The sequence below is a fragment of the Eurypyga helias genome, unplaced genomic scaffold, assembly GCF_000690775.1.
Source record: "Eurypyga helias isolate BGI_N326 unplaced genomic scaffold, ASM69077v1 scaffold11096, whole genome shotgun sequence".
NCBI lineage: Eukaryota > Metazoa > Chordata > Aves > Eurypygiformes > Eurypygidae > Eurypyga > Eurypyga helias.
In genome coordinates, this window is record NW_010256077.1 from 4 (window position 1) to 11,971 (window position 11,968).

The 11,968-nt window shown below is 49.3% G+C and overlaps 1 protein-coding gene across 1 annotated transcript in view; it reads left to right on the forward strand.

Annotated features, from left to right (window-relative positions):
• The first annotated feature begins 3,221 nt into the window (after positions 1–3,221).
• The window catches only part of RRM2B (ribonucleotide reductase M2 B (TP53 inducible)), a 13,100-nt gene continuing 4,353 nt past the window's right edge, over positions 3,222–11,968 (forward strand). Inside the window, exons 1-6 of the mRNA XM_010153532.1 lie at positions 3,222–3,281; positions 3,389–3,544; positions 5,456–5,572; positions 6,524–6,657; positions 7,707–7,801; positions 10,150–10,283. Coding sequence (XP_010151834.1) covers positions 3,222–3,281; positions 3,389–3,544; positions 5,456–5,572; positions 6,524–6,657; positions 7,707–7,801; positions 10,150–10,283 — 696 coding nt within the window. The remainder of the gene's footprint in view (positions 3,282–3,388; positions 3,545–5,455; positions 5,573–6,523; positions 6,658–7,706; positions 7,802–10,149; positions 10,284–11,968) is intronic.

The following is an 11,968-nucleotide window of genomic DNA, read 5'->3' on the forward strand; positions in this document are numbered from 1 at the left end:
GGGTTCTCCTGGTACGACCCTGTGCACCCAGGCCCAGATAATGCGAGGGTGAAGGATCTTTATGGCAGAGAGACCCATGTGGCTGTTCCCAAACCTTCATGCCTCAGCGTACTCAAGTTTCCAAAAACTCTGTTGTGCTGCGTTAAATACAAGCCCAAAAAACCCTGTCATGCTTCCCTCTGGGAGCAGTGGTGGGCTGTACCTGCGGTGAAGAGGGGCTCGCTCTGGCCTGCCAGAGGCAAACAGCAGCCCTGTGCTCCTCCCTCAGTCTTGCAGCACCCTCAGGCCTTGCACCCCTCAGCTGCCGTCCCTCCCAGGAGTGCTGGCCATCTCCCCCGTCCCACCGCTAACCTGGCCCATGCTGCCCGGGGCTGGCCCGAAGCCTTTGGGAGCTTCTGGGATGCACGTGCGGCCTCTTACCGGGGTGTGGAAGGGCTCATGGTCACGTACCCTGATGCGCTCTGTGCCACAGCACAGTGCCAGCTCTGCCAGCACCTCTCATTCTCCTCCCTGGCTACAGCTGGTACAGGGTACGTTGGCGAGGTGCTTGCACACGTAGCCCAGCAGCTGCTGCTGTAGGGTGCTGGTTGTACACGTGTATATATACATTTATTGTTGTCTCATTTGCTAAATCTGAAATGGGTGGAAAGAGCTTCAGTACCACTAGGCAATCTTCATTGTCTGTGGGGTTTGTGTCATCACCTGAAGAGTTTGTCTTTAGCAGTTGCAGAACAACTGGGATGTGATGTTCCCGGAGTGTATCCAGTGAAGGACTGATGGTTAAGAGGCTGGAGTATCTGTTGTATGAAGGGAGGCTGAAAAAGCTGGGGGATGTTCCACCTGGAGAAGAGAAAGCTCCAGGGAATTGCATCGGTGTGTGTAAATACCTGATGGAGGGGAGTAAAGGAGATGGAGCCAGGCTTTTCTCAGTGCTGCTCTGTGACGGGACCAGAGGCAATGGGCACATGCTGAAACACAGGAGGTTCCATTTACACATCAGGAAGCACTTCTTTATTGTGAAGGTGCTCAGGAGCTGGCACAGGTTGCTCAGAGAAGTTACGGAGTCTCCATCCTTGGAGATACTCAAATCTTGACTGGACACAGTTGTAGGCAGCCAGCCCCAGCTGACCTTGCTGGAGCAGGGGCTGGGCTGTGCCTGCCAGCTTCAGCCCTTTTGTGCATTTGGCTCCTGTCTGAGCAGAAAGTGTCACGCTCCAACTGTAAACTGGATAATCTTCATTATTATGGCAAGTGTTGACTGTTTGGTGCATTATCTTGGGATTAAGGAAAAGAGATGGAGTGTGGAGTAGAAGTATACTGGCCCAGTGACTGCTACTTTCTCCAACTCCCCATACCCCTGCCAGTGCCCCCCAGCGCCAGGGAGGCAGGGCTGGGAAGGTGTTGTGCTCCCCCAGCAGAAGGTGGTGGCTGCTCTGAAGCTCTGGCAGCAATCAGGATGTGCTGCGCATCCCAAATACTTGAATTAGAGGAGAATCTTCTGTGAATTTTCAGTTGAGTTGTGCCAACACTTAGGGTGTTAACAAGCAGGCTAGGTAATGAGTGTTACTCTGACAAAAATTTGGCTGAGAGGAATGGAACCCAAAACGGAGAGAGAAGTATTTTTGAAGTTATGGCCCTGCATTATGGGCCCTGCATGCTGACTTTAGAATGGCCCAGGAACTCCAGGGCTGAGGTGAGTAACTGCTAGTCCACCTTGTCAGGCTAAAATAAATACTTGGGGATAGTTCCCTGGCAATATAAAAGGGTTTTGCTCAGGAAAACACTGGGCTAACAAGGAAGACTTTTCCAGTGTTTTCCTTTTTCAAGGATGATGCCTAGTGCAGAAGCAGATGGAGATGCTCGCTGCATGGCAGGCCCTGAGAAGGTGTGGTGTCATCCCCGCTGAGCCCAAATTCTCCCCTGTGGCACTTCCAGTGGGTTATTGTCTCTGCGTCCCAGGAAATACAAGAGGTCTTGCACTGTTGTGGCCTTGTGCAGCGACTCTGCAAGATGATGCTGGGAAATGTCTTATGCCATTGAGTAATATTTAAAGATACAATCAGCTGGTAAAATTGTAATGCAGAATGTGCTTCTTCGTGCGTTTTCTTTGGGAATCTACGATAATAGGCCAGCTATGCAGTGTGTGTGTGTTTGGTTTTTGTTTGGTTTAAATGTGAGTAGAATTATTTTCCAAAGCGAAGCAAAAGATTTTTATTGTGCGGATGGTTACAAGCCGACTGGGTAGAGAAAGGACTTCAGCACCTCCTAGGAGCGTAGGAGCAATGGTATTCAAAACCTTTTGTTCCTCTTCCCTACTGCATCATACATAACGCACCACATCCTGCCTGTGGCTAGTTACTTCCTAGAGCAGCGCCAGCGGGATCCAGGAGCAGCCCAGAAAGACATCCTGCGGGCTAAACTTGTCGTGGCTGTGAGGTTGCAGCATGCTGTCCTGACAGCTCGTCACAACAGTTGTGTTCTTGGTGATGTGCCTGGCAAGAATAGTGTCCAGTGTTGATCCTGGAGCAGATGTCCCTAGCTGGAGGTGAAGTGAAGGCTCTGCTCATGGATTGCCCTCTCTTCACCGACCTGTCTCCTAACAGCCGTTCCCTCCTGGGCTGGGCTGGTAGGAAGAGCTGGGCCCGTGCATTCTCCAGGAGGCTGCACAGAGGGAGTGAGTGGGGATGGGCGACTTCAGGCAGGGGTTTTCCTGCTGTTGGAAAGAGAGGCATGTAGCTTCGTATTGGCACTCCAAGTGCAGGTGGGGTGGGACAGCCTCCAGACCCACGCTTGGTGTGCTCACCACAGGCTTGCATGCATGAACCTCCATGCAAGACTCCCCACAGCACAGGGATGTTCCTCCGCCCAACGGGATTAGTTGCTGTGGTCTGATGGCATTTTTAAGAATTCCATCCAGGCCCAAGTGGCTCGATGTAAAGCAGCCGAGTTGGAGTAACCTGGGCGGTGAGCCTCCTGGAGCTGTGCTGGATGCGGGCTGCTGGCAGCGTGCGGTGACCTTGTGTGTGTCCCCCCGCGTGCGGTACCGCTGCAGCTGGGGTCGTCTCCTGGGGCAGATTTCCTCCTCGCGACGCAGAAGGGCTTGCTCTTGGGTGCACGGGCGTCAGGCACTTCCTGGCACCTGGGAGGGAGCGGTTGGTGTGAGCGGTGCTGGGGAGAGCCGGGCAGACAGGCAGCCTCACATCCCAGCAGCGGGAGAACGGATGGAGGGCGAGGGGGCAGGTACCCCAGGGTCGGGTGGTGCAGCCACCCGAGGCGGACAGGTGAGTGTCTGTGTAACACGGGTGGCTTTTGAACCACATCTTTGGGATACAGGGGAGAGGAGGAAGAAGTAACGGTAACCTTAACCAGAACTGTGCTTTATCATCAGAGCTCCTCGCCGAGTGCTGCTGAAAATGGCTTGGACCCTGACGAGGAGCCTCTCCTCAGAAAAAATCCCCGCCGGTTCGTCATCTTCCCCATCCAGTACCCAGACATATGGAAAATGTATAAACAGGCTCAGGCCTCCTTTTGGACAGCAGAAGAGGTGAGTGCTGGGGTCATTGGGTGGGCACAAGGCACTCAGACCAGGGTCCTGGCGCTTCCTTCCTGGCTCTGCTGCTGTCTTCGGTGCTGTGTTGGAGTTAATTGCGTTGAACACACGGTGCGTGCGTCAGAGCAGGACTCCCTTCCTGGGCAGTGGAAGGAAAGCTGCTTCCACAGGGAGATTCAGGGGAGCTGGTTTAGGTGTTTGGTTAGAACAAGGTGGAATTGTGTCCTATGGCATACAAGAAAGCTTGGGGGGGGACTTTTTACGAGGGCCTGTAGTGACAGCACAAGGGGTAACGGGTTTAAATTGAAAGAGGGGAGATTTAGTGTGGATGTAAGGAAGAAGTTCTTCAAGGAGAGGGTGGTGAAGCACTGGCACAGGTTGCCCAGAGAAGCTGTGGATGCCCCATCCCTGGAAGTGTTCAAGGCCAGGCTGGATGAGGCTTTGAGCAACCTGGTCTAGTGGAAGGTGTCCCTGCCCATGGCAGAGGGTTTGGAACTAGATGGTCTTTAAGGTCCCTCTCAACCCAAACCATTCTCTAGAAGGGAGCCTGAGTGAGATAGCTCCTACCCTGCTCTGGTCTCTGTACCTTCAACGAAATCCTTGCCCATGTAAGATGTTCTGGGCAATTCCATGTGAATGCTGTTCTTTAATATTAGACACCTTTTTTCCAGGAAGGTGATGATGATCAGCTAAAAATGCTTCTGGTTGCCCTGGTTAGGTGCTCTCCGTTATAATTCAAGCTGTAATTTTTTCCCTGAGACTGCTGCTTAGCCAGACCTGAGCAGTGCTTGGCTTGCTACACGTGCAGCAGTGGAGGTCTCTGAAGGCTGCACTGATCTGGAGAGATTACCTGCCAGCTGAGCTGGTTGTTCCAACTCGAAGCTTCTGCAGCCCTTGCTCGTTTGTGAACAGCAATCTGCTCACAGTTGCAGAGGAGTGAGCTGAAAGCACTGGCAGGCTCTAAATAGGCCAGAAAGCATCCTGGGATGGCACGGAGCAGCTGTCCATAGAAGGGCTATTCCACTGCTTGCCTGGGAGGCTTGCTGCCCGGTTGCAGTAGAGGTTGATTTAAGCTGTTAGAGAAAAGGCATTTAAACTCCTGCCTGACCAGCATTGCCCTTTCACCAATTACTGGTTCCTTCTTACACTGTCCTACCATCTGTTGGTGCGCTCCCAAGTGAACTGGGAAGTTAGCTGTAAAATTGGTTTGTGTGTGTTTACATACACACACATATGTGTAAACGTTTGTACGCACATATGAAGGTTTTTAGCTCTCTGTTTTTCACATCTGGCCCTACTTAACTGCTGCGGTGGTTCAGAAATCCCTTCAAACAAACAAGCAAACAAAGCCTGTGCGAAGGAAATTGTGGTTTTCTGCTGCAACTAGCATTCGCTCTGGTAGATGAGAGCAGTTGCGCAGCCTTAGCCCCGTTCCATTTTTTGGCAGGATGGAGGGTGAACACCTGCCAAAGGCAAAAGTCTCCTCAGTCCATCTTCTGGCACACCTGGGTGTAGGTTTCTTGGAGTATCAGCATTTTTTTCCGGTGGAGTTTTAAGTGTCGCAGAGTGAGCTCTGCTTGGGGGTGCACGTTCATACTCACAACAAGAAGATACTAATCATTTTCCAAATCTGATTTATTTATAATTCAGTAGGCAATGATTTTTATTTCAAATACAAAAGCCTAAACTGCAAAGCAGACACGTGATGTTACTGTTGGAGAGGAAGACAGCAGTACTGCAGTGTGGCTGTTGTCTTTTACAGTCACATGTGTTTAAATTCTCTGCATGGGAAGATTTGAGAGCAAACACCAAAACTGCCTCGGTCATTTGACTAGACTGCTTCTGTTCTTAACAGAATGACAAACTCAAAAGGGCAATAACGTTTTTCCTTTTTCTTTGCATTAGGTTGACCTGTCAAAGGACCTTCCTCACTGGAGCAAGCTGAAAGCAGATGAAAAATACTTTATCTCTCATATTCTGGCATTTTTTGCAGCCAGTGATGGAATTGTAAATGAAAACCTGGTGAGAAAGCTTTACAGAGGGTTTGAATACTTGCTCGTTTTATTGGCTTACTGGCTTTTCGTCTTGGTTTTCTCACATTAATGCATAAGTTTCTTAAATGTTTTCTTCCCATCATTTCACCATCACCAAGGGGAATAAGCAGCTTGTTCTGCTGGGGCCAGTGTCTCAGTTAAATTGGGTGTCCACTGTGATCAGTAAGATTCCAAGTCACGTAACTCTCGGACACCGTTTTTAAGCTCAGCCTTCTGCCTGGCTGTGTGGATCCACATTTCTCAAGGAATTAATAGAACCCCACGCTTCTTCCCATACTTGTGTTAGATGAAAAGTAGGGAGGGATTGTGCTGTGCCACGTTCTGTATCCTTCATTTTGGTAAAATCCATTTTGCTCCCACTGAACGGCATCCTAGAATCTTTTAGGGCTGCAGGTGGGTGCTGCTAAAAAGATGGGGAAGTCTTTCTGCTGAAATCCCTCCTGGGCTGCAGAATGTCTCACCAGAGGTTATCAGTGGCCTCTGACTGCAAATGCCCGGTTTGGATCTTGAATGTCTGTCATGTGTAGACTATGTGATAGTATATGTGCGTCTAGCACGTGAACACGTCTTATGTCATACTGTGTATTTGTTTTTAATGGTGAACGAAAGGTCTGAGACTTTGTGCAGTATGAAGTGTTTACTATTGCAATATTTTGCTCTTCTCCTGTGTACGTGTGCCCTCCTGTTTCAGTGCAGCTCTGTTCGATAGGCACAGCAGCTGTATTTACCTCCAGCTCGCTTGCTTTATTTTCTTCTGCACCACACCTATCCTGTTGACATATCTGTGGCTAAAGTAGGCCTGAACTGCTCCCATCCTTTCTCCGTGGTAGAGATCTACTGTCTCACCTGTTAAGCTTAGAGTACTGACATGCAGGGCTGGTTTTACTGTGCTCAGTGCCATGCTTTCTGTTTTTGGTAGGTGGCACGTTTTAGTCAGGAGGTGCAGATCCCAGAAGCTCGTTGTTTCTATGGCTTTCAGATCCTCATTGAGAACGTTCACTCAGAGATGTACAGCTTGCTGATCGACACCTACATCAAAGATCCTGAGAAAAGGTAAACCTCTGGGTGTGTTACAGACCCGTGGGAGGTCTGTCACCTAGCCCAGTGGCAGCATTGTTGAGCAGCAGCACTGTCTTCCATTTCATACTGACTTATGGGGGAGTTGGGGACAGTTCCTTAAAGCTTTCAAGGCCTGACCCACGGAATGAAGTATTGCTGACCTACAGACTTGTGTGGGAGCATCAGGAGGTCAGTTAATGTTTGTATAAATCTGTGATTGCAGGAAACGCGGACTCTGTGAAAAGCTATTCAAGGTTAGACAAGCTCCTTGTGGTTATTGTGCTCCTGGGGTGCTTGCTCTCGTGTCACCAAAGGATCTGTCTCAGGAAATTGAGTGCCTGTGATCCAACTGGTGTTTCTAACATATGCTCGTCAATGTATTGCATCCTTTCAGCTTTTTTTGTTGTCGGTGTGTTTTCATACAACTTGAACTACGCACTTTTAAAGTACTGGGGAGCTCCATCACCTTTGTCTGGAGAAATCCCTTATCCTACATTTGAAAAGAAACCCTTTCCCTCAGACACTCCGTCGTGGCGATGGTCAGGCAGAGCTTGGTTTCCCACAGTAGCATCCTGAGTGGTGACAGCGGGAGGACTGCAAGGCTTCCTTTCAGGTGTTTAGCATGGAAACAGAGCCTGTGCTCGTGGGAATTGTCCAGTTCCTTTTCTGGACCTGGGCAAGATGAGGTTTGGCTTGTGGTGGGTAGGAATTGGCTGCCATCTGGCTTGAAGTCTGAGAGGCAGAGTGGCCTGGTGGGTGGACACTCCTGGGATGGGATGTTTGAGTTCCTATCCCTTCAGCTCACCTCCCCCGAGACCTTGGGTTTGTCGCTTTCTGCCCCCTGTGCCCTTGTTATCAGAGGTGATCACCCCTTTGGGGTTGGAACGGTCTCGTGCTTGGGATAGTTCGGAGCCTAGTGTAATGGGCTCCTCTGTCTGGTGGAGCCAGTAGGGACAACCAGGGCAGAATTGCGTAAATCACCCGTGCTAGTTTTAGTCAGTCATTTTATAATTTTGATGTTTTGTCTTTGCTTCCTTCTATAGGGACTTCTTATTTAATGCCATTGAAACAATGCCTTGTGTCAAGAAGAAAGCAGACTGGGCTCTGAAGTGGATTGAAGACAGAGAATCCACTTTTGGTGTGTAGCTTCTTAAAAACTTTTTTCTGTTGCACACATCACAAACTAATCCTCCGGGAGTGAGCTGCATCCCTGGAACGTGAAATTCAATTCTGCAGATGAGGTAGTGGCTTGTGGGTCTCTGGTTTAACCCAAAGAGCTAGAAGTGACTTCTGCTGAGCATGTGTGTTTTTAGCTTCAGCTAAAGCAGTATTGTAATGGCAGTGCCCACAAGAATCATGTTGGGAAAAACGCTTGTGGGTTTCTCTGTCTTCATTTTTTTTGTCTTTGTACTGAACAAGCCTAGTTTCTTCAGTTTTTGCCTGCAGACCTTGTTTTCTAGGAATTTTGATTGTTTCTTTCGGTTCGCTCCTATTTTGTACGCCAGCGTTCAGAGCTGGGCAGCAGAAGTCTTGCAAGGCCAGGCTTTTTCTGTGCTCACGTTCATCCAGACAAATTCCTGTCTGATGCTGGCTGTTTTTTGTAACAGCATGACTGAGCCTGGGCAAACAAGATTGCAGAATCATGTGTCTCTAGTGTTCTGGTTTGCTGTTAGGACCAGGTTTCTAGGGGTTTTGTCTCCCTGCAGAGCTGGGACACGGGCTCAGCTTCCATCAGCACGGTGCAGGGCATCCTTTCCTGTGTTGTGCATTCTGCTTACAGTGTTGACTCTGAAGGGTGTGTTGTAGCCAAAATGAATAATGGGCAGACTCTGGTGAATTTTCTAACCCAAGCATCCTCTATGCCTGGAGAGATTCAGCCAGACAAACTAAATAAATCTGAAAATCATTCTTTTTCAGCATGTGTTTTTCACAGCTCTTGTTTGGTTTGGGTTCTTGTTGTAGCTGTAGATTGGCCTGGCCTGGAGCATCCCACCGCCTTCCCGTTCTGGCTTTGCTTGCTGTGCGTGGAGTCCTTTTTTCACCTTCTTCATTCAGCTCCCAGCAGCATGGGGTGTGCCAGGAATTAGAAGGTTCCCTAACTGAAAAAGCAACATTTCCCCTCATCCCCTGCCCCCACACATCATGCATCCTATCCACATTTTTGTGAAGTGCATTTCTACACTTCTCTTTTTTCATCCTACTGAAAAAATGTCCCAAGTTAAAACATGTGGGGGGAGCCTAGGTCTGACGTTAGTTATGGATTATGAGAGTGGCTGGCTGGCTTGTTGACATGGTGCTTCCTTCCAGCCTGGGGACCTGGCCGGCCACCAGCTCTCTGCAGCTTTGGTTGATTTCTTACGCTGTGGGTTCAGTTGCTCTATCTGTGCTGTGGACTCTCAACCTCCCGGTGTGACCTCACGTTATGTGGTGCTGCTGACGGACGATTTTTATTTCAGTATAACTTATTTGTATGATGGCTAGGCAGGAGGAGTGCAGTAAAAACCATACTGATATTTGGTCTGGTGCCTCATCAAACCTCTAGTGTATGAGCAGCCTTCCTTCACTCCTCTCCAGAAGTAACACAGGGGAATTTTAGTGTTGCCAGACAGATTCTTTCCTTAGTAACTTCTGTGACACTTATTAAGTTTGTGTTGCTCTTCATGATTTTTTCCTGACTTGAATTTCTTCAAAAGAGCCAGCAGATGGCATTTGCATCTCATAGAAGAAGTGAGACATCTGGCTATTTTGGGGTTATTTGATTTTTTAAACAAAATTCTATGCAGTTCTTGCTGGAAAAAGGCACCAGCACTTAATGCAAAAGCTCTTCATGGTAGAATATACCCAAGGATCTTGTGAAGTTGTTTAAAATAGAGTGCATGGAATGACGTGTGTTCACCAAGCAGTCAGATGGTCTTGTAGGCTGAAGAAATACATTCCTGTAGAGAACAGGGAGAATGCTGTGCTTTCCTTGCATGAAAGGTGGGAAAACAGGTGGGATAACATAAATAGTTATATGTGTCTTGATGAATTATGCTCTGTGTTCTTCCACTTTTTTAAGAACATGGTTTTATGTGGACTCTCATCAAGCAGAAGTTGTGGTGTAGGGGTTTTTGTTTAATTTACAGGAGGTGGGCTGTTCTCTCAGTTTTGTCTGTTAGTTACACAGCCGTTTTCCTGCCTTTTAGGAGAAAGATGAAGGAGTACTAATGCCTGGGCCACTTTGAGCAATTGTGCTTTTTCCCTTCTGGCAGTTTCAGCGGGTGCCCCGGTTCTTCAGTTGTGCCAGTGTCGCCTGTGGTTAAGTGCTGTTGCGTCTGTAGGCCTGTGTGCCTCGGGATCTGCTGAAGGATGTGGTCAGATACAGCACCTGGTGCTGCAAAGGCGATTGTTCCTCTCCAGCGTCGGGCGGTCTGATGCAAATGGTGCATCTTGCTGACGAGCACTGCGCTATTTTGTGTCTAACTGAAAATGTGTTATGTTAAACAGGTGAGAGAGTGGTTGCCTTTGCTGCAGTTGAAGGCATCTTCTTTTCGGGTTCCTTTGCTGCTATATTTTGGCTGAAGAAGAGGGGCCTGATGCCTGGACTGACTTTCTCCAATGAACTTATTAGCAGAGATGAGGTAACGTGTCATATCCTACATACTGCCAGGGAAGGAAAGTGAGTTTGTAGGGGAAGGACAGGATTATATTCCTCAAGATCCCATAATCTTGCCAGAGCAGCCCACCTCTGGTGGCAGGGAGGGTTGGAGGGGAGGTGAAGAGAGCAGAAAACAGCGTTTGGGTAGGAACCAGTGAAAAAGAGAATCCAGCAGTGAGTAGGGGATGCATTTCTGGGTACAACAGAGCCTCTTTAATCTTGACAGTGCTAGAGGCCAAGGAGGTGGTAGAAGTCTGAGTAGGTTCTCTGATAGCCAGTGTCAGCAGCAGGGTTTCCAGGGAAGGCCCACTCTCCTGGTTACCTGCCAGGTAACTGCAGACCGAGCTTCCCCTGCAGTAAGCCTTCTGTGTCTGCTTTCACATTACCTTCTAGGCACAGAGAAGAGACTTTCTTTCCCCAGAGCAGTGTCTGACCCTTTTTTCTGAAGCCTGACACGGGAGCTGTAACTGTTGATGTGTAGGAGGATTGGAATCCTGCAGAGGTGCAGGCTATTTCCAGAGTATTTGTAAAAAGGGGAAAGCAGCAGACTTTAGCTATTAAAACTCTAAAGTGTAGGTGTTGCTGTGTCCCTCTGCAGAAATATCTATTTTTAAAGGGAGTAAACATAAATATTAGCAATATCCCAATGCAGAGGATGATGAAAAAGGTATACTTTGTGGTTTGAAAGGGACATTTGTTTTCCTGTGCCGTGAAGGGAGGCAAAGGTTGAGGGAGGTGATTCTCCTCCTCTACTCTGCTCTTGTGAGACCCCACCTGGAGTGCTGCGTCCAGCTGTGGAGCCCTCAACATGAGAAGGATATCGCCTGGTTGGAGCGAGTCCAGAGGAGGCCACGAAGATGCTCAGAGGGCTGGAGCACCTCTGCTATGGGGACAGGCTGAGAGAGTTGGGCTTGTTCAGCCTGGAGAAGAGAAGGCTCCGGGGAGACCTTATAGCACCTTCCAGTACCTGAAGGGGCTACAAGGAAGCTGGGGGGGGACTTTCTACACCCTGTAGTGACAGGACAAGGGGTAACAGGTTTAAATTGAAAGTGGGGAGGTTTAGATTGGATATCAGGAAGAAGTTCTTCCTGGAGAGGGTGGTGAGGCACTGGAACAGGTTGCCCCGAGAAGCTGAGGCAGGGGGGCTGGAACTGGATGATCTTTAAGGTCCCTTCCAACCCAAACCATTCTGTGATTCTATGAAAGGCCTGGCTGCCCAGGGACCGATGGTGAAGTGGCACGGTCCCTAACTGCAGCAGGGGCCGTCTTGGGTGAGGACCTTGCTAGGGCTCATGACTCTGAGCCTTGCTCTGCCTTAACTTCTTTGGTCAGGTTTGAGTGGCCTCCTTGTCCCGCTCCCCTGGCTGTGGGTCCCAGAGCTCACAGATGGCCTGGGCAGCTGTGGCAGGTTGCTGCAGAAGCAGCAGATACCATTCCTCTCTGTGTTCTGGTGTTACTGCACAGTGATGGGATCTCCTGGGAGGCGCAGCTATGGGTCTGCATTAGAGAGGAGTGCTTCTTAGCTGAAGATGTGATGTGTCAGCACGCCAAGCGTGGCAGGCCATGTGCTGACAAGTGCCCTTTCTTCTCACTGCTTCCTGCACTGCTGCCTGCCAGTTGGCAGTGGTTGCTTACGGCTGGGGCCTGTCTTCAGGGCACCACATACCT